The sequence below is a fragment of the Rhincodon typus genome, chromosome 5, assembly GCF_021869965.1.
Source record: "Rhincodon typus isolate 14 chromosome 5, sRhiTyp1.1, whole genome shotgun sequence".
In the NCBI taxonomy this organism is placed as follows: domain Eukaryota; kingdom Metazoa; phylum Chordata; class Chondrichthyes; order Orectolobiformes; family Rhincodontidae; genus Rhincodon; species Rhincodon typus.
In genome coordinates, this window is record NC_063336.1 from 65170430 (window position 1) to 65191921 (window position 21492).

At 39.6% G+C, this 21492-nt stretch overlaps 1 protein-coding gene across 8 annotated transcripts in view; it reads left to right on the forward strand.

Moving 5' to 3' along the window:
• LOC109915467 (CD2-associated protein) overlaps window positions 1-21492 on the forward strand; it is a 217532-nt gene that overhangs the window by 127374 nt on the left and 68666 nt on the right. For 7 of the 8 annotated variants that reach the window (XM_048597334.1, XM_048597336.1, XM_048597339.1 and 4 more), the window contains 4 exons: window positions 687-790; window positions 8679-8802; window positions 11763-11971; window positions 17364-17424. In XM_048597334.1, the coding sequence (XP_048453291.1) occupies window positions 687-790; window positions 8679-8802; window positions 11763-11971; window positions 17364-17424 (498 nt within the window). The remainder of the gene's footprint in view (window positions 1-686; window positions 791-8678; window positions 8803-11762; window positions 11972-17363; window positions 17425-21492) is intronic. The other variant, XM_048597341.1, reaches the window with a different exon arrangement.

A 21492-nucleotide genomic window follows, 5' to 3' on the forward strand; every position in this document is an offset into this window, starting at 1 on the left:
CCGTGACCACGGCCACCTAGTAGGTCAAGGGCTATGAATGCATGGAAATGCCTCAATTGCAAGTTTCCCTCCAAGCTACACAGTGTCCTCATCCTTATCATCATTCCTTCATTATCAGTGAGTCAAAAACCTGCAACTCCTGATCAGTACTTTTGTTTGAAATTACGCTGCGTTATGAGTTGGAGTTGCCTTCAAAGTAGAAATAGTTTTCAACAAAGGGAGTTTCAGTGGATTTTTCTGACAAGGGAATATCGTAGAAGTTGAGAATTACTCAGCAGACAATACAAACTGCTCTACTTTGAGCGAAGGTAAGTCATGGTTTTAAAAACTTCGTTTCCATTGGTGAAATGGCATCTGGAAATTTAACTGTTGGTAAATACAGACTTCAAATTTTTTATGAATGTGTCTTTTTTTAAAGTTGAAAAATGCAGCAATTTGTGTTGAACTCTACATTATAATTAAGTACTTTGGTGGTATTTCAGAAACTTGAGGGCCATGTTAGTGCGGTGGAGAGAGGGATAGAGTTATGTGAGGTGGGAAAGCTGCTTAATTTGCAAACCAAATTTTCTGCGAATTTTACATTTAAGTTGTCATTCATAAAGTTATATCTGAGCAACATAGCTTCTTGTAAAATCATTTCCAGTTCATACTGTTAAAAGCAATTTCTGTGATGTCAATCCCAACAGGAAGATCAAAGAAGAGGCATTGCGAAACACTGTTTGATTATATCCCTCAAAATGAGGATGAATTGGAAATCAAAACTGGAGATCTCATTGAAATAATTGAAGAGGTAACGTATTTTATTGGCAATTGAAATCTTTTCTTCCCTACGTAGCAGTGGTTGAAAATTTTGGATGTAAAACTGTTTTGTGATGGAATAGGTGATGGAAGGGAGACTTATAAACCTTTGCTAAAAGTTGTGCAGTTGTGTTCGTCTGCCACCTGATGCACACAGATTTGTTTAGAAATTGAAAAGCTTGTGTTTAAATTTTTCTTACTTGAAGATCATCTCCACTCTTGAGTTAATTCAGTTGCAACTATTTTTAAATCCAGTCTTACAAATGTTGTCAAACTGGTTGCAAAATTCATGGTGCTTTGTGGTTAAGTAAGCCAGCTCATGTCTGTTAAATAGATGGTATTTTCTCTGCAAAGGCTTCAATTGAGCACAAAGCACCATGAATTCCTGTGGTGCAATGGTAGCATTCCTACCTCTGGGCCAGGAGACTTGAGTTCAAGTTCCACCTTCTCCAGAGGTGTGCAACAACAACTCTGAATAGGTTGACAAGAAAATATTTTTTTAAAAAGCACACACTAGTTTTTGCATTACTTGTACAATGGCAAAAGATGTATATAGCTGTGCAATAACAGGAAATTATATTTTATCCACTTTGCTTGCACAGTTAGTTACACATTTGCTTGTTTATTTGGAGAAGGATTGAAGCGATTTGTCTTTTTATGACTGGCTAGTGCAACATTGCAATTGTCCTGGGGACAACTAGCCTAATCCACAAAAGTATGGCAACTTGAATGAAAACTTTTTAATACTTCAATGTATATTGAATTCAAAATAAGGATTTCTGCTGTGGAATAAAGTGTTGTATGGTCAAAGTTCTTACAACAAAACTAGTGTTTCTAACCATTACACTTGTTCTATATTTTATAGATTTGGATTAGATTTAAATAACTTTTACCATTTCTTTTTCCTGCCTCTTGCCACAGCCCCCTTTCCCCCACTTGAAACCTTGATGACTCAAGGTAAATGTTTATCCCTTTATCAGTATCACTGAAAACAAGGAACTTCTTTGACATCCCTGTCTGACTTCCTGATGACATAGGCCCAACTCTCTTTAGCTGCCGCCTCAACGACCTTGTGTCAGTATAAATACAATGGCTACAAGACCAGGTTAGAGGCTGGGAATACGGCAATAAGTAATTCCTGACTCTCCAAAGCCTGTTCACCATCAACAAGGCACAAGTCAAGATTGTGATGGAATACTCTCCACTTGGCTGTATGGGGGCCGCCCCAACAACACTCTCTAGAAGCTTGACACAATCCAGGACAAAGCAACTCACTTAATTGACACTACATCCACAAGCATCTACTTCATCCACCACTGATGCTCAGTAGCCATAGTGTGTACTATCTACAAGATGCACGGCAGAAATTCACCAGAGATCCTCGGACAGCATCTTGCAAATGCACAACCACTTCCTTCTAGAAAGACAAGGGCAGCAGATACATGAAACATGAGCACCTGAAAGTTCCTCTGCAAGCCACTTAGTAACCTGACGTGGAAATATATCGCTGTTCCTTCATTGTCGCTGGCTCAAAATCTTGGAATTCCCTCCCAGATGGCACCTTCTCAACAGCAACTAGGGATGGGCGAGAAATGCTGGCTAGCCAATGATACCCACACCTTGTGAAGGAATAAAAATTAAATGTGGTGAATCCAGTTGAGTTTTTGGTCAATGATAATCCCAAGGATGTTGATAGTGGGGGATTCGGTGATGACAACACCATTCAATGTCAAGAATTATCAAGTGAAACTGGATGACCACCCAGCATTGACCTAGGCACTGGACATGATAAATGCAAACTCAACAATGGCAACCCTGATGCTAGGAACGCTGCGGCGAGTAACACACCACCTGATTCCCCAAAGCCTGTCCACCAGCTACAAGGCTCAAGTCAGGAGTGTGATGGAATACTCCCCACTTGTATAGATGGATGCAGCTCCAACAACACTGGCTGACACCATCCAAGATAAAGCAGCCCGTTGGATTGGTTTCACATCTATTTCCTCTTCTGCTGATGTGCGCAAAAGCAGCATGTACCATCTAGAAGATGCAGTGCAGTAATTCACCAAGGCGTTTTTGATAGCACACCCCCCAAACCTGCAATCTGAACTGCCTAGATGGGAAAGGGCAGTAGATACATGAGAACATGACCACCTGCAAGTTCCCCTTAAGTCTCTCACCATCCTGACTTGGAACGATATCACAGTCCCTCACCATCCCTGTGCCATTCAAGTGGCAGTGGAACAAAATGCATGGGGCACCTCTTCATCGAGGACATTTAGGCACAAGCGAAAATGCTGACCTTGCCAATAACTTTCAGGAGCTGTGACTGAAGTTTTTTTTTGAAATGACGTTTAATCAGACCTTCCTCAAGATGGATTGTACAGTGGGAACGTGAAACAAATACATTTACTTCTGATTTAATTGAGGTAGTTTGGAGGCTGAGTAAAGTAGCTTTACCTGAGAGACTGGTCAATGCAGTCATGTGTCATCTGTAGAATTTTAATAACCATTTGGATGTAAAGGCTTCGAGCTGGTTCTTTGGAGGCTTAGACCCCAGCAGATTTAGGTAGATACCAAGTTGTGGATCCAGTAGCTAAGCATTTTTCCAGCATGGGCTATGGGACAAAAAAAACAGCAGTATTGGCCCACTCACTGCAACATATCGACTTTAATTGGTCCCCCCCCCAACCAAACCCATGATCTCTTGTGCCAATCCTGAATACATACTTGTTGAGGAGATGGTAGTGGGAAATTAGTGCGTGTAAGAGTCATGGGATTTGTCACCTTTAGCATGCTTATGTTTTTAGTATAAACACAGATTACAATCTCATAATCCACAGAACGTACTTTGTCTCTGTCACTGGACCAAAATGCTATCAATGCAAGATAGCTTGATGTTGTTAAATGGCTTTGATGTGGAAATAGGTAGATTTGCCTGAAACTCATTTGTAGATGGATAAAATAAATAAAATTAAACCCAGACGGGGTACATCTTTTTACAATTTATAGGAGTTGGTCATTGGAATCAATGTCCTTGTATTTTTATACATTTTTATTTAACTGTTCTTAAGATGTGTAAAGATTGTCACAAAGCAGCAAACTGCTTTGACTAAGCTAAGTGAACAGTTATTGCCACAGCTAGCCACAGTGCACGATTGTCTAGTGGTGAATTCCTGCAGCAGAGATTAATTTCGTAATGCCAAACAAATTGTTAACAGTTTACCATGTTGGATTGCTCTTTAGTTGTGAAGCAGTCATAATATAATTGTACAAATAATTTTTCTATTTCTGTTAGGGAAGCATTTGTACTAGTTTTACATATTAGCAGGATGTACTGCAGGTATTTGCTTTGTTTGAATCACTCACACAAGTTGGGATCAGGAGATATAGCACTAGCAAGTTTCACGTGAAACATATTTCAACATGGGGTGGGGACAGAGAGTGAGATTAGTTTGTATGAGGGATAGAACGATCGAAGCAGCTGTGATTAAAAGTGCATTTTTCTGGGTAGATATGCGCTTCGTGTTTGTACAACTTGCAGATCTACAACTGTCCTCAGTCAAGATGGATTCTCTGTTTCTATTGCTTAATGCAGAACAACACTAACCTTTTAAGTGTCTGTCTTCTATTGTAATGGATGTTTCTGATTGGCCATTGCCAGTAGGAAAATTAAAGCAGTTTCTCTGTGGATTGGATGAAAGCATGTTGCTTCAGGCATAGGTGGGTCCACGTTGCAACTGTCGTCTGTAATTATTTTTGATTCTAAGGAAGAGTATTTGCGGAGATGTTAACTCCACAAATACTGCATCTACCTTGCTGGTTGCAATAAATGGCCGAGATATTATAGTCATTTTCACCCCTGACTGGATTTTAAAATTACACTTCTTTTTTGGATGATACCTGCACAGGAGCTTCCTGGATTGCGGCCTTCTGTTCCAAAGCTGTCTTGGAATCCTCTCCAGCAGCAGCGAAGATTATTTAGAAGCCGTGTATACCTTTTGCAGTATTAAGTAACATAGCAGCAAAGGCAGTGTAGTATTAAAAGGGGATTTTAACTTGAACATAGATTGGGAGAGGTAGACAAACACCTGTCAGAAAGCTAGTGGATTTCTAGATTGTTTCCAGGATAGGTTCCCACAGCAATATGTCCTGGATACAACAAGGAGACTAACGATATTGAATTTAGTAGTAGCTGATGAGTCAAAGTTTAATTGGGAAACAAATTGCAGGTGAGCATTTATCAAATTGCGATCATAGCATGGTTGAGTTTAATGCAGTGTTTGAAAGTGAAAAACATGAACCAGCTATTACAATTTTAGATTTTAGGTAACAAAAGAACAAAAGAGGAACATAGGAACAGGCCCTTTGGCCCTCCAAGCCTGTGGCAATCATCATACCCTGACTGAACCTTTTGCCCTTATTTGGTCCGTATCCCTGTATTCCCCCTCTATTCGTGTAACCATCCAGAGCCTCTTAAATGTCGCTAACGTGCCTGCTTCCTCGTCCACCTCTGGCAGTTCATTCCAGGCTCCTACCACACTCTGCGTGAAAAACTTTCTCGCACATCTCCCTTAAACTTTTGGCGTCTTACCTTGAACATCTGCCCCCTTGTAATTGAAACCTCAACCCTGGGAAAAAGCCTCTGACTATCCATTCTCTCTATGCCTCTCATAATTTTGTAAACCTCTATCAGGTCTCTTCTCAACCGCCGTCTTTCCAGTGAAAAAAATCCTAGCCTTTTTAAGCTTTCTTCATAGTCAATGCCCTTGAGACTGGCAAGGCCTACTTTAATGAGATGCGATAGAGACTGTTGACTGCTCATTGGTAAAACAACTGATGAACAGTGGAGGATGTTTATAAGCACTTCAAGCAATTTAAGTTTGAGGTATTGATTAACTTATTGAGTTGCAGAAACGTAGCCTGATGATTAAATACCTAATGTGGCTCATGCAAAGTATAAATACTGACAAGAGCCAGTTAGCTCCTTACAGCTACTTCTGTATTGTAAATGCAAGCTGCAGCATGGTAATTAGAGGAGGAGTTTGTATTTATTCAAAGGATATGGGCATTTATCCTTGGCCAGCCCTAGATTCTTGATCAGTAGGGGAATCAATGGTTACAGGGAAAGGGCATTAAAGTGTGTAGAGGAATGTCAGATCAGTCACGATCCTATTGAATGGTGGAGCATGCTCGAGGGGCTGAATTGTCTTCTCCTGGTCTTATGTCTTGTCATACAGAACCAGTTTATTCCCCTGAAAGAATAAAGCTTCACTTCACAGAAAAAAATAAAGCCATGGACAACTAAAGAGATAGGGGACAGCATAAAACAAAAAGAAAAGACTTACAATAATGGGGGGGAGAAAAATACAGATCCTGCTGAATGGGAAAGATACAAAGACCAGCAACAGGTCACGAAGCAGCTTATAAGAGCTACTGAGAAGGATTATGAAAAGAAGCTTGCCTGGGACATCAAAATCAATAAGAATTTGTATATTTACAAAAAAAGGAGAGAGAGTGGTCAGGTGCAATATTGGCCCGCTAAAGACTGAAAGTGGGGATATTGTCAGTAACTGGGGAATGGCAGGTATGTTAAATGATTACTGTGCCTCAGTATTTACAGTAGAAAAGGGGGATAGCTTGCCAGATATCCCAAAGAAGTTAACAGTGGATCAGGGACTGAGCAAAATTAACATGAGCAATAGTGAGGAAATGAATGGAACTAAAGAGTAACAATGCTGTAACCTGACAGTTTTTATCTGAGGGAGTTAAAGGAAGTAGGGGAGCACACAATCGATGCCTTCTTTCAAAGTTCCCTAGATACAGGAATCATCCTTCTGGATGGGAAAATTTCATATGTAACTCCATTTTTTTTAAAGAGCGAAAGAGGAAAACCTGGGAATTTCAGACCAGGTAGTCTAACATCTGACATGGGAAAATTGTGTAACTCAATACCTCAAATTTTCAATTAATCTGATGGGCCAGCATGGATTCGTAACAGGTAGGTCATGCCTGAGAAACCCAATTGATGAAATTAAGGTAATCGAGAAGGGAATGTCTATGGATGATGTTGAAATGGATTTTCCAGAAAGCACTTGATAAAGTCCTACATAAAAGATAGTTAACTAAGGTAGAAGCCCATGGAATTGAGAGCAAATTACTGACACAAATGGAAAATTGGTGAGTTCGCCAGAAATTAGTGATAATGTCCAGGTACTCAAAAAGGTGGGATGTGACCAGTGGTGTCCCACAAGGATTTGTGTTCGGGCCTCAATTACTCATTATTTATTAACGACTTGGATAATGGCATAAAAAGTCATCTATCCAAATTTGCTTATGACAGAAAGTTAGGAGACATTGTAGACGGTGTAGATGATAGCATAAAATTATAAGGGGATATTGATCTACTAAGCGAATAAGGAAACAGTGGGAGATAGATTTCAATGTAAGCCAGTGTGAGGTTATCCATTTTTGGACCAAAAAAGGAGAGATCTGGATATTTTGATGGTATGAAGTTAAATACAGTGGATGTCCAAAGAGAGTATTGCGTTCAGGTGCATGATCTTTAAAATGTTACAAATATGTACAGAAAATAATCAAGAAAGCTAATGGAATGCTGGCCTTTACATCTAGAGGACTGGAGTAAAAGGATGTGGAAGTTATGCTGCAATTAGACAAAACCCTGGTTAGAGCCCATTTAGAGTATAGTGAATGGATCTAGGCACCATACCTCAGGAAGGATTTATTGGCCTTGGAGGGAGTACACAACATAGGTTTACAAGAATGATACCTGGACTTCAGGGGTTAAGGAGAAATTATGTAAACCAGTCCTGTTTTCTCTATAATTTAGAAGGTTAAGGGGTGATCTGATCAAAGTCTTCAGATAATAACAGGAAAAGACAGGGTAGAGAAAGACAAACTATTTTCACTGGCTGGGAATCCTAGAACTAAGGAGCATCGTCCAAATGTTAGGGCCAGACCATACAGGAAAGCTGTTAGGAGGCACTTCTGCATCAAAACGTGATAGATATTTGAAACTTTCAGAAATGGCGGTGGATACTGGATCAGTTTATAATTTTAAATTTGAGATAAACTTTTAAGCAAAGGTATTAAGGGATGTGGGCCAAAGGCAGGTGTGTGCAGTTAGGCCAAAGTTCAGCCATGATCTCACTGAATGGTGTAAAGTCCCTCAGGGCTGAATGGCCTATTCCTGTTCCTGTGATGTTGTATTCTGTAGCAGACACCTGTCTGGGGAAGCCTGAAAGCTAAGTGAGGGGTAGGGAGCTCAGTTAGTGGATAAATACTCTGGGTAGATTGAGAGATTTGGGTCCGGTTTGGAGGTAGTCAGGTCGTCTCCAGTTTTTTGCAGTGTCTGGTCAGGAATGTGTCAGCTCTGCTGTGGCAGTTTGGAGGGATGGTGTTGGGTCCAGCTTTTGGTTATTGTAGTTGGTGGATATTGGGTGGTCAGTCAGGTTTCAGTTTAGTAGTAACCAGAAGTTAGAGTTGATTTTTAATCCTCTAACGTTTCCTAAATAACTAAAAGCTTAAGAGAGTCAGATACCTCTTAAAATCTCTGACTTTTTCCGATGATTCCAGAAGCAGGTGAATGCAGTTTCCCAGGCAACTTCCTTGGAGTCAAACTTGTCAGGACCCCATGGAATTCATGACATGCAATTCCAATTGTATGTTGCTGCAACGAGTATCATGTCATTGAAATATCTGGTTCAGTATATCAATTGCAGTCAATTATGCCATCTAGTGGGCACAATGCACTAGCTCATTGGGTTACAAAATAATCATGTTAACAGTGCAGACTTTTGTGTTATTTATACTTGGTTGTCCTTCTGTTTTTGGACTTTAATGAGTTGAATTTCCTACAGGTTGAGGAAGGTTGGTGGAGGGGAATCCTGAATGAGAAAATTGGGTTGTTTCCATCCAATTTTGTGAAGGAGTTGATTGATCAGACGGATGATGGAGACTCCAGTGAAATCTCAACTGAACCAGGTAGCGACAAACTTTTTTTTTACAAACCACCATAGTTATTGAGAACCAACTCGGAGGTGACTGTGAAGCAAACTATTTCATATGTGCAGAGTAAATTGTAGTATGTTAAGTGACTCATCTGGTGGCATTCCTGTGTCTCAATCATTTACTCTGTAAATTCAAGTCTTTTTGTTAAAATGCTGAGGTATCATAATACTTACGCAGCATAAAGAACTGTTCTATTCAAGATGTTGGGATGGATTTTCATATCTATTGCTTGGGTAAATCCGACTGTCATTGTTCTCTGGCTGTTCTGTTTCTATTCTTTTCAATAGTAGGGTAAAATCAAGTGGATGTTCCCAGCCTACAGCCCACCCTGCCATATTTCCCTGAATAGCCTGGGAAACATGAAGGTTGAAAGAATTCATTTCTGGTGGAAACAGATGCAGGACACCTGGGTTTAAGTCCATGGTGTCAGGGGTCCTGTCAGAGTGGGGTACAAGTGGGGTCAGTTTAATAATTACCCAGGAGTAGGAGAAAGTTTGAGGAATTATTCTTCCATCTTTTGATGTATAAGCTTGAGTGAGTCAGAATCCTCTGAAAATTCTGCCTTTAGCTCAGAGTTGAGGACTTTGACAGAGCGTTCCAGATGGCAAATAGTTACCACAGAATGAGTTAAAGAGTCACAGAGATGTACAGCGTGGAAACGGCCCGTTGGGTCCACCTCATCCATGCCGGCCAGATATCCTAAATTAATCTAGTCCCATCTGCCAGCATTTGGCCCATATTCCTCTAAACCCTTCCTATTCGTGTACCCATCCAGATGCCTTTTAAATGTTGTGGTTGTACTGGCCTCCTCCACTTTGACTGGCAGCTCATTCCATATGCGCGCCACCTACTGCATAGAAAATGTGGCCCCTTTCCCCCCTCATCTTAAACCTATGTCCTGTCTTATCTTGGACACCCCGACCCAGGGGAAAAGACCTTGACTATTTACCGTATCCATGCCCCTCATGATTTTATAAACCTCCATAATGTCATCCCTCAGCCTCCAATGCTCCACAGGACAAGGTTCTGTCAGGCAACTCCAATCAATGCTGCTTCAATGGCTATATACCCATCAGAAAATCTGAGCCACAATCATTCTTGGATTCCTTTGACCCCAAGGACGCTGGCAGATATGTCATTGCTTCTTAATTTTAATCAAGATGAGGAGTGCTAACTGGCTGATTGTTGACTATAAAACTGTCCATATTAAATAAAGATGCTGTAAAGTGATTGGCTGGCAGTAAATAATTTATTAATTTCTTTATCTGGGTTTATCCTCTCAGAACTGGGTACGTTCTGCTCAGGGCTTTTTAAGACTTGTGGAGTCCAACACAACTGTCAGAAGAAGGCAAACCATGTCCCCTTTTCACTGCAGTCAGCTGCTGTATTCTGACATGTGAAGGACCTGTCCACCATTTTGCATTTAGCCTTTGACAGCAGTTGTCAAATGTTAAGTTGGGGGTCAGGGTTCCAGGGGAAAGGTGTCAGATGGATAGGGGCTAGAGTGCAAAATGGCAACGAAGTCAGGTAAGTGATCCAGTGTTTAGGAGAGGTCAGGGTAGATGGTAGAAAACATGTCTGGAGGGTTCTGGCATTGCAGTGGAGGTTGCGCTGGTGCCAGTTCAATGGTTCGGATGGCTCTGGCGGGTGGAGTTTGGTTGTGGTGTGGATGGGGCCTTGTTAGGTGGGGGAAGTCTGGTCACATTCGGATCTGGGGGATGTAAGCGGGATGGGGTTGGGTGGTGTGAATTAAGTATAGAGTGTATTAAACGGGGAAGCAATGGCCTCGTCATATTATTGCTGGACTTATGAAGCTAGAGTGCAAGGTAATGTGCTGGGGACCTGGGTTTGAATTCCACCTATGCAGATGGTGGTATTTGAATTCCATAAATTTAGAGTCTAATGGTGAACGTGAAACCATTTCTGGTTCACTCGAGTACCTCATGAAAGGAAAGGTGCCATCCTTATCTGGCCTGTGACTCCAGACCCACTGCAATGTGGTTGACTATTAACTGCCCTCTGGGCAATTAGAGGTCAGCAGTAAATGCTAGCCTAGCAAGTGGTTGCCCCATCAAAGAAAGGTTGCTCAGGTGTTGTACTGTGTAGTTAATTGTCTAACTTTTCCTTGAGTAGCTCTCTCACTTAACTTCATTGCAAGCACTTCTGAATCTGTTATGATGCACAACTCCCAACTCCATTGGAATAATGACTGTGTGATCAACAGATAATCCGAACCATTCTTTCCAGAGTTGATAAATTTCTTATTACTTCCTTAGATAGCAAGAGAATGTTGGTTTGGGTGCAAATGTAAGAAGTACAGGTGGAGTGATCCTCATCTTTTGAAGAATCACTATCCTGGAACTTAAGTGTTTGAAAGACTAGCCCAAATAACTAGTCTTGACATCTACTTATTTTCCTGTAATCATCACTCTGTTATTTTCACTGCAATGTTCACAACCGAGCTTGCAAGGTTACCTTTTGTTTTTTTCACACTGCAAAGTCCTTCATGGGCCAGTTTGTGCTCACCCGTTTTAATTGCGCCAATCTCTTGTTCAAGGTTGTTCCAGTTTTGCATTGTATTGTGACTGATTGTGGTCAAGATGCATTGTTGGCCTGGTTTTGACGTACAGCTTGTATTGTGTGGTGCCGATGTTAAAAGTCACATAGGCAAAGAAAGAAAGGTTTTGCAAAGAGTTTGAGAGATGCCAATATTTGCACGTATCATCTCTGCTTAATCCTGTTGTGTGAATGGTGTCTGAGGTTGAAGAGCCTCTTAAAATAGATTTGTGTATAAATGTAAATCTAATCCTTCTAGACCTATTCTGAATTGGTTAGCTGACAATTAATTTGTTTATGCTGTTTTAAAGATGGATGGGTTATATGAGTAAAAATAATTATTTTCCACATTGAAGCACATTGTTTTGCTCTAACAGATGTGCCGGTCAAGGATTTAATTGGACTGGGACCTACATCACCAACATCGCCGACAGAATTCACAGGGAATGAGAGTCCAGGAACTGGAACAACTGCCCAACCAAAGAAAATCCGTGGTGTGGGGTTTGGAGACATATTTAAAGAAGGATCTGTAAAATTAAAATCAAGGTTATCCAATTCTGACTTGGAGGATAAAAAGTCAGAGAAGGTAGGCTGTGTATTACTGAAGAGGTATTGTCCACAACAGTTGATTTGTGTGACATGAAGTATCAAGTTTTGCTTTAAATGAGAAATGCTTAGACATACAACTACTGAACTTCATCAATACTAAAGTTAATATTTTTTGGAAAATAATTTGAATTCTGATTGCATTGATCTGTTAACTAATTAAACTCCTGGTAATGAGATTGTCATTAGATTTAGCAAGATGATATCACAGTGGCCTAAATGCATGTCAGCTTGGTTTGATGGTGCACTCTCCTCCCGCTGGATTGTACATTTGAGCTTTATTCCAGGGTTTGAGTTTGTAGTTTGGCTGGTAGAGGAGTACTAAATGATCAGAAGTGCCCTTCAGATAAGAGGTCCCAATGTCTGTTTTGACCTTCCGGTAAGAATTGACACAAGGCATTAAATACTCCCAGAGTTGTAACCAACATTTATTTGTTATTCAACAATACAGCACAGATTAACCGAATTTCTATCCCAACTATATTATGAAAACTGTGCATTGAAAATCTTGGCTTGCCTTTTACAAATGTGTGAATTGTGAGCCAAAGTAGGCCATTTAACCCCGATAACCTTTGATACCCTTCCTGAACAGGAAACTGTCCATCTCAACTGTTAAAATATCAATGTCTCCACTCCCTTTTAAGACACTGTGCCTCAATGATGTATGTCAGGACAATTTAGGATTGTATAAATTCCAGTCATGTTACCTCTCACTCTTCAGAATTCAAGTGAAAACAGGCCCAGCCTGTCCAGCCCATACTCCTAAAGCAGCCTTTTCATTCCAGGTATCAGTTTACTCAAGTAAAAGCAAAATACTAAGATCTGAAATAAAAACAATATGTGGTGGAAAAACTCAACAGGTCTGGTTGCATCTGTGGAGAGAGAAAAAATGAATGTTCTGGAGAGGCAAATTTGACTCAAAATGTGAACTCTGTTTCTCTCTGCACAGATGCTGCAAGACTTAGAGCTCTTACAGCATTTTCTGCTTATATATCGATGTAGTAAACCACCTGCAATGCATTCTTCCTTAAATCGAAAACAGCAGCGTTAAACCATTTCCTATATAACTAAAGCATTATATGCCTGCTTTTATGTTAATTTCCTCTTACACTAATAGACAGCATCTCAGTAGCCACCCTAAATACTTGCTGTATCTGCATACTAACATTTGTGACCGTGTACGAGAAGCCTAAAATCGCACTGCACTTTGCACTTCCGTGTCATTCTCCATTTTAATAATACTTTGGCTTTTTTGGTCTTCCTGCTGAGCGAGCAACTTCACATTTTCCCGCATTATACTCTACATGCCAGATTTCTGCCTTCTCATTTGACCTATCCGTAGCCATCTGCATCCTTGTCACATGATCTTCACAATGTCCTTTCCCAACTAAACTTGGGTCATTTGCAAATGTCGTCGTCATCATGTCTTATTTGCCTCATCAAAGTAATTGGCTTTTTTCGAAAATGTTAGCATACCCGACACCGCTGTGTTAGGCACTTGTCATGTTCTTGCAATCGGAAATGGACCCGTTTGTGCATATTCTGTTTTCTGCCAGCCAGCAATGCTCTATTAAAGCTGGTGTATTAATCCTAGATCATGAGCTCCTACTTTGCAATTTTCTTTGATGTAGTACCTCATTAATCGCCTTCTAAAGATTCAAGTACAGTACATCAACAGGCTCCCTTTTGATCCACATTCCTTCAAATTTGATTTCTCCTTGACAAAACTATGCAGTCTCTTTTTGATTGCCTTGAGTTATTCTGAGTAACAGTTACAGCCTCCTTGATTGATTAATTCGAAAACTTTCTCCGTGATTGATGTCAGGCTAGGCTATAGTTTATTTGCTGCCTTCCACCCTTTTTGAATAGATTTGCTGTCATTCTGGGCTGACGGAACCTTTACTGATCTAAAAGTATTTTCGAAAATTAACACCAATGCATCTACTACTTCATTAGCCACATCGTCTCGAGGACCGACATTCAATTTCTCTACATTACTGTTGCAATCTATTCTTGAATTCTAGCTCTTTTCCCCTCAAGCTCTAATTTATTTGACCTGATTCATTCATTGATTTTTAGACATACTCTGCCATTCTTTGTATTTCAACATTTATCTTTGTGTAATTGTGTTTTTTCTCAAGTTTAATGATCTCCTTAACTACTTTAGTTAACCATGGATCATTGGCCCTCCCCTTGAAATTTTTCTTTCCAGTAAGATTGTCATTATTCAAGTATTCTGTAATATCCCTTTAAATGTCTGCCACTACTTCTGTATGGATGTATCTCCATGTAGTATCCCAGTTCACCTCAACTAGCTCAGCTTTCATGTCCACATTTGCATTTTATTCGGGTTTTAAATACCTGTTTTACATCCAATCTTCTCCCTTTCAAATTGGATGTAAGATTCAATTGTGTTATGTTTGCTGCTTCATAGGGATACCTTTGCTCTGACGTCATTTATTAATTCTGTCACATTGCAAAATGTCAAGTCTCATGAAGTCTAAATCAGTCCGTCTGCTTCTAGAATGTGCTGCTCCAAAAAACTATCTTGGAAGCATTCCATAAAATCCTCATCCAGGCTACCATTGCAAATCTGATTTTTCCAGTTTATAGGTGTGTGAAAATTACCCTGATTTATTGCCATCTCTTCACCATGAGCACGGAATATATTTTCTTGTATACATTGCCCTACATTGTGGTTACTGTCTGAGGCCGGGAGGTCACTCCCTGTGTGACAACTCTTCCAACTATTACTCATTTCCATCCAAACTGATTTTACCTCCTGATCCAAGGCCACATACAGATATTCTACTTGAATATGATGTGCTTCTCAATTTCCAGAACCTAGTTTTCCTCATCCTGTAGCCAAATCTCACTACGTCACTTCATTGCGTGCTATCAATTCATTTACTTGGTCCTGAACACAAGCAAGTTTAGTTAAGAGCTTTTGTTTTTCTTAAATTATCTCTTTAAGCATCTAATCCAGATTGCTGGTATATTCTTAGCTTTTTTTTCTTTCTCTGTTCCTTGCTGCCAGATGGAACCTTCATTTTAGATCTTAATATTTTCTGTCCTGCCTTGACTACATTTACCCAATCTTGATCCTCATCCCCTTGTTTAGTTTAAAGCCCTCTCTAGTTCCCTAGTTATGCAGCTCACAAGAACCCTACTCCAGGACGTTTTGGGTATAGACAGTCCCTACTTAGAAAAATTCACACCAAGGACCAACATTCAGTTCCTTGATATCCAAGTTTCCCCATTACTGAGGCCAATGCCCTATGAAGCAGAGCATATTTCTCCCAACCAGTCTTGGAGTCAAACATTCATCTCTCTAAACCTATTCACCCTGTGTCAATGAGCATGTGGCTCAAGTATTAATTGAGAGATAACTAGCTTTTGAGATTCTCCTCTTTTCAGTTAGCTCTTAACTTTTCATACTCGCAGTGCAGCTCTTTCTAGGTTCTAACCATTTTATTGGTGTCAATGTGGACCATGGCCACTTGAACTGAATTCCCAGATGTCGTCATTTGGCGCCTCTCATTCAGTCTAAGTATCCCTCAGACGGACAATGAGCCCTTCAGCTCAATATTCATGGCAGTGCCTTTGAGTCTGCAGCCTAAGTTGTGAAATTTATCTACCTAACCTCACCACCTCTCCTCCATAAAATTTGGCATTCACACTAAGCTTCTGATTACATGTCCAATTATCTAGTTAGCTGTTTGAAAATATTGCCCCAGTGAATCACTTTGGGATGCTTTACAATGTAGAAGACACTCTGTACAAATGCAAATTGATATGTCACCTGGCTGATTGCTTCCAAATTTGCTGCCTTGTTTACTTGTGCTGTAACAGTTGTTACATTTCTTAAGTAATGTGTGAAACTTGATGTTCTGGGAGCCTAAAAATTGTAAGGAAGTAAATATTTCCTTCTCTTAGTTGCCAGTGTCGTTGTCATACTGGGATGTACAGTTTGTGTGACTGCCTCATTATGTATGGTGCTTATATGTCATGTGCCAAATAAGTGGAGGAATGGAAATACAGCTGGGAGGTCTGTCTGGGGACTTCTTGTGACTAATCTCACTGGAGATTGCCAAACTCCTGTGCTGTCACTAACCTCTTTCTCTGTTATGCGAGAACTCACAAGAGGAAAGAAAAAATATTAATGGGACCACAAACATTTTCTATCTGTTGTCTGTGTTCAATAGCTTTCACCTTTTTGGCAATATCCTGTTTGTGGAGAACTGCATGGTGATGGGTTGGATTAGGCTGATAGTAGGGAAAATGCTTCAACGCACCCATCAAGGTGACCAAGGTTTAAGGTTAATAAAAGTAAAATGCTGTGGATTCTGGAAGTCTGAAATATAAACAGAAAATGCTGGAGAGACTCTGGCAGTATCTGTTGAGAGAAACAAGAATTAATGTTTGAGTCTGAAGGCTCTTCGTTAGGATAGATTTAAGGCTATATTTCAAACAAGTGCTGCTTGTTTGACAAGTGGGATATGTGGAGTTGCAACAAAGTGGAGAATCAGCCATGATTGTATTGGATGGGGAGTAGGGAACAAATGGTCTATTCTTGCTTCGATTTACTCTGTTGTTGTTATTAACAAGTCCTGTGCAGCTCCAAGTGTCTTGATTACTGTTGATTGCTGGTAACACTTTGAATCTTGGGGTTCTCGCTTCAGGGTTTGAGCACAAAAATCTACACAGACAGTGCTGACACCGTGACATTGTCAGAGGTGTCATCTTTTGGATTAGAGATTGCAGTCTTGATTTAATCACCCTGTTCCTATGGATGTATGAGATCCCAAGTCACGGTTTTGAAAAGAAGAGAGTTGTCCCAGGCAACCTGACCAGTATTTATCATTTGATCACAATCTCAGGAGAAAAAATGGAATTTGCTGGTCATTGCTGTTCACGGCAGTTTGCCGTGCATAAAGTGGCTGTCCCATTTCTCCCATTACAACATTGATTGCACTTCAGAAGTACTTGACTGCCTGTAATGCTTTGTGATGTCCATTCAACAGGAGAACCACTATCTCTAGGCAAGTCTGTCTTTATTAGCGGAAGTTCTCCATCACTCTATAAGCAGGCAGAGTCAGATATGTTCAGTTGCTGACATGACATGATTAGAAATTGATTAAATGTTGTCCTTGCATGGTACCAGAGGAGGTAAATAAATAAAATCAGTAAGTAAATAAAATCAAAATAATTCTATTTGATCAATTCTAAAACAATATTTACAGAGTCAGCAAGAATTGCTTCATGCGATGTGCGATCTTTGAGATACTCACAGAATAATTGGTGCAATGCAATTATAGATGCTTTAACTTTGTATGTTCACTAATTCCATGCTATTTTATGTACTTTTACAGCAAGTAACTCCAACCAGTAATGCTGAGGCTATGAAACACGAACCAGAAAATAAACACAAAGGTATATTTCAGAAACCCTAATAGAACAAGTTATTTACAAGTTGTTTCCTTGTTTTCAATCCCACTCACCAAGGCCTATTTCTGTAATCTTCAGCTCCATAACTCCTCCAATCTGGCCTCTTGTGCCTTTTCCAATTTTAATTGTTGGCCACACCTTCAATTACCGAGGCTTCAAACTCTGGAGTGCTCTCCATACATCTCCACCTCACTTTAATTAAAATCTACCTCTTTGTCATCTGACCTAATTACTCCTTGTTTGCCTCAGCATCGTACTTTTTAATAATGGTCATGTAAAGCACCGTGGGAAGTTCCATTACCTCAGCTACTATAAAAATGTTAATTTTGTTTCCAACTAATTTATTTTTACAAGTTAATTATATTTCATCATCTCTTCCCCTGGCAGCTGAATGGATCACGTGTTTCACAAACTCAAGAGAAATATCAGAAGGGCATGGGAACTAGTGTAACTAAAGACAGAGTATTATTAATATTAAGAACAAGGATTACTTCAAAATAATGTCAATAAATCATGGATTTTTGAAGCTTTTATGCAATGGACCCAAAAAAACTTCATTCTGCTTTGATGTCAATGTTAGCTACCCTCTGGAGGAAGCATCTAGTTTCATAGTATCTCTCTTTAAACAAGATCGAGATATAGACGGTATGATGAAAAACCATGGTCAATCGTGATGATCAAACTGATCAGATCATAACAGTTGAGTGTGCAGTGCAATCACCTAAGGTTGATACGTGGCACAAGAACATTCAATTTTTCTTCTTCCCAAAGCTGTTTCCAGTATAAGACTTTTGATGCATTGAGAGCCTGCCTGACTTGTCTATGTTGAAGGATATAAACTCTTCACTTAAACTTGTTGACTTGCTCTTCATTTATTGTTTTTCAGGTATCTCAATGCTGTTTTAGTTCTCTTGCTAGGAAGCAACTTCTGCTTTTGTTATAAAGTGAAGGTTGACCCACCACCACCCCCCTCCCTTCCTCCCCCGCTCTCCCGGAGAACTAAAACCAAAACACCCAAAGAGGAGCATCTCGCCCTATAATCTGTAAAAGGAGTGTGAAAAGTGGTGTAACCCGTCTTTCCACAGCTTCTAGTGGTTTAAAGAAAAATCCCTGACATTTCCTTTAAAATCAACTAGTAACAATTTATTTCTCTAACTCTAACAAGCAAACAAATTAACTAAACTATTAGCAAGCAGAATAAATCCCTCCTAACTACTAACTATTCCCGAATAAATCAAGATTCCAATTGTGTGCTATTCTAATTAACACAAGTCCCACCTATATTTTTAAAAAAGAATTTAGTCTCTCGAAATTACAGCTAGGTTACGTGTCTTCCAGAACGTTCTGTGTCTTCTCCGTTGATTCATCCATCAAGAATGCCTTCTCCGTCGATCCTTTGTTCAGGAATATTAACTAGTTGTGCCATTGGTACTGTTGTTATTTAGATGGCGCTTTCTCTAAGACATGGAGGAGGGGCAGCGATTCTCCCTTCTTTTTATACCCTTGATGACATATTAATACTTCTTACAATAGGATTGGTCCTATGTTGTCAAAACCATCAGACTTAACTTTAATAGGTTTTTGGTATCTATGTGCCAGGTTCAAATTGACGAAATTCAAAAGCCTATTGTCATGCTGCTTGGCCTGCTAATTGTATGGTCTTTCGATACAAATGTTTCAATTCAGGTGCTCTCTGTGTACTTGCAAACTTTCAAGCTACTGCTTATAGACATCCATTTTACATTTCTGAGCACAGAAAAAGCATATAATCTTTTAAAGGGACCATGCAATGCTTTCCCCATAGCATATTACAAACACCAGATTCTAATTTCCTGCCTCCCAGTCTACAAGTACTGTACCCAACTTTGCAATACGTTCAAAACTATTTTAGCACCATGATATTCTTTCCTTCTAAGCTTGAAATTTTGGGTTTTGGTAACACCATAGTGTTTTTGCTTTTAAGCTTCAAATTCTGTTAAACAGCAATACCTCTGGGGATAGCAATGACAAAATGATAAAATTTCAAGTTCAGTTCGAGGAAGAGAAACTCAGATCTCAAAACAGTTTTTTCACTTTAAATCAGTGCAATTACACTGCTATGAAGCAAGTGTCTAACGTGGGCTGAGAGAATAAGCTAAGGGGAAAGTCAGTAAATGAGCAGCAGCAGACATTTATTATTTCATTGCGTTCAGCAAAACTTATTCTGGTCAGAAAGAAGGAGCTGATGAGAAGGGGTAAACCACACATGGTTAACAAAGACAGTCAAGGAGTGTATCCAATCAAAAACTAAGGCATTCAAAGCAACAAGAGGAATTATTGGCCAGAGGGCAGTGAATTTGTTTAGGAACCAGCAGTGACTGACTAAAATGCGAGAAAGGAAAGACAAAATTAATTATGCAAGTAAATTGGCAAGAAATTTTAAGCAAACAGCAATAACTTACATAGGCATGTAAGAGAGTAGCAAAAGTAAGCTTGGAATCCTTAGAGGATGCAACTGAGGAACTAATGGGAGCAGATAGACAATTTAAATCAGTATTTTGCATTGATGTTTATGGGTGGAGGTGACTATAAATATCCCAAAAATAATAGACAATTAAATTACAAATGGGAGGAAAGATCTTGTAATATCTCTATTGTGCTAACAAAGTATTTTACAAACTTAATGGGACTGAAAGTAGATAAATCACCAAGATCTGATGTCCTGCATCCAAAGATTTTAAAGGACGTTCCTGTAGAGCTGGTGGAGGCATTGTTTGAATTTACTCCAGAGCTCATTGAATTCTGGGAGGGTTCCAGACGATTGGGGAAAAGTGCTAATGGGGCATCCCTGCTCGAGTGGAGAGAAACTGAACAGGAGACTAGAGGCCGTCTGAAAATGTTAAAAGTCCATTATTCTGGAAGAAATAGGACATTTAAAAAAGCTTAATGTAATCAAACCAACTGAACATGTTTAATGAAGGGGAAATTATGTTTGACTAATTTGCTAGAGTTCTTTGGAGATGTAACAAACAGAGTTGATAAAGGAGAATCAGATAGATCAAGTGTGTGTGTGTTTGTATTTCCAGAAGGCATTTGATACCACAAAAATGATTATGGCACAAGATTGAAGCTCACAGTATTGGGAACGATGTATAAGCATGTATTGAGGATTGATAAACAGAGGACAGAGTCGGGATTAATAAGTATTTTTCAGATTGGAAAGATATAACTTGTGGAGTATTGCAAGGATTGTTCCTTGGTCCTCAACTATTTACCATCTATATTAATGACCTGGAGGACAAGGCAGAGTGTAATGTTACAAACACAGTCTGCTACAGGGGTGTAATTTTAAAGCTCCAACATACGAACATATCCTGTACTTATGATGCTTCTTTAAATCATTATGCATTGTGTTCTAATTTACATACAAATCGACTTGCAAATGGACTCCAGAATGGAGCATGTTTGCAATCCGGGGACTGTTTGTATCTAAATTGGCTGATCGTACAAATATGGGAGACAGTGTTGTGATGAGGACATAAGGAATCTGCAATGGGATATAGGTTGAGTGAATGGGCAAAAACTTGGCAAATGGAGTTTAAATGCAAGAAAGTATGAGGCCATGCACTTAGGAAGAATCAAAATGCAGACATTTAATTAACTTGGAAAACACTCCAAAAAAAAAGCGCAGTGCAGTGCGGTCTGGGTGTCCTTGAGCATGAAACACAAAGTTAGCATACAAATGCTGCAAGTAATAAAGGCGGCAAATTGGATTTTTAGTCTTTATTGCTAGGGGATTGGAGTTTTAAAGTAGGGGTGTCTTGTTAGAGTGTGTTGATGAGGATGTACCTGGCATATTGTGTACAGTTTTCATCCCCATATTTAAGGAAGAATGTACTGGCATTGGAGGGAGCTCAAAAGAGATTCACTAGGCTGATTCCTGAGATGGAGGGGTTGATTTATAAAGAATGGCTAAACTTATTAGAATTTAGAAGGATGAGGGATGATCTTATTGAAATATAAAGTTTTAGAAGGGGCCTGACAGGATAGATATTGAGATGTTTGTACCAGTGG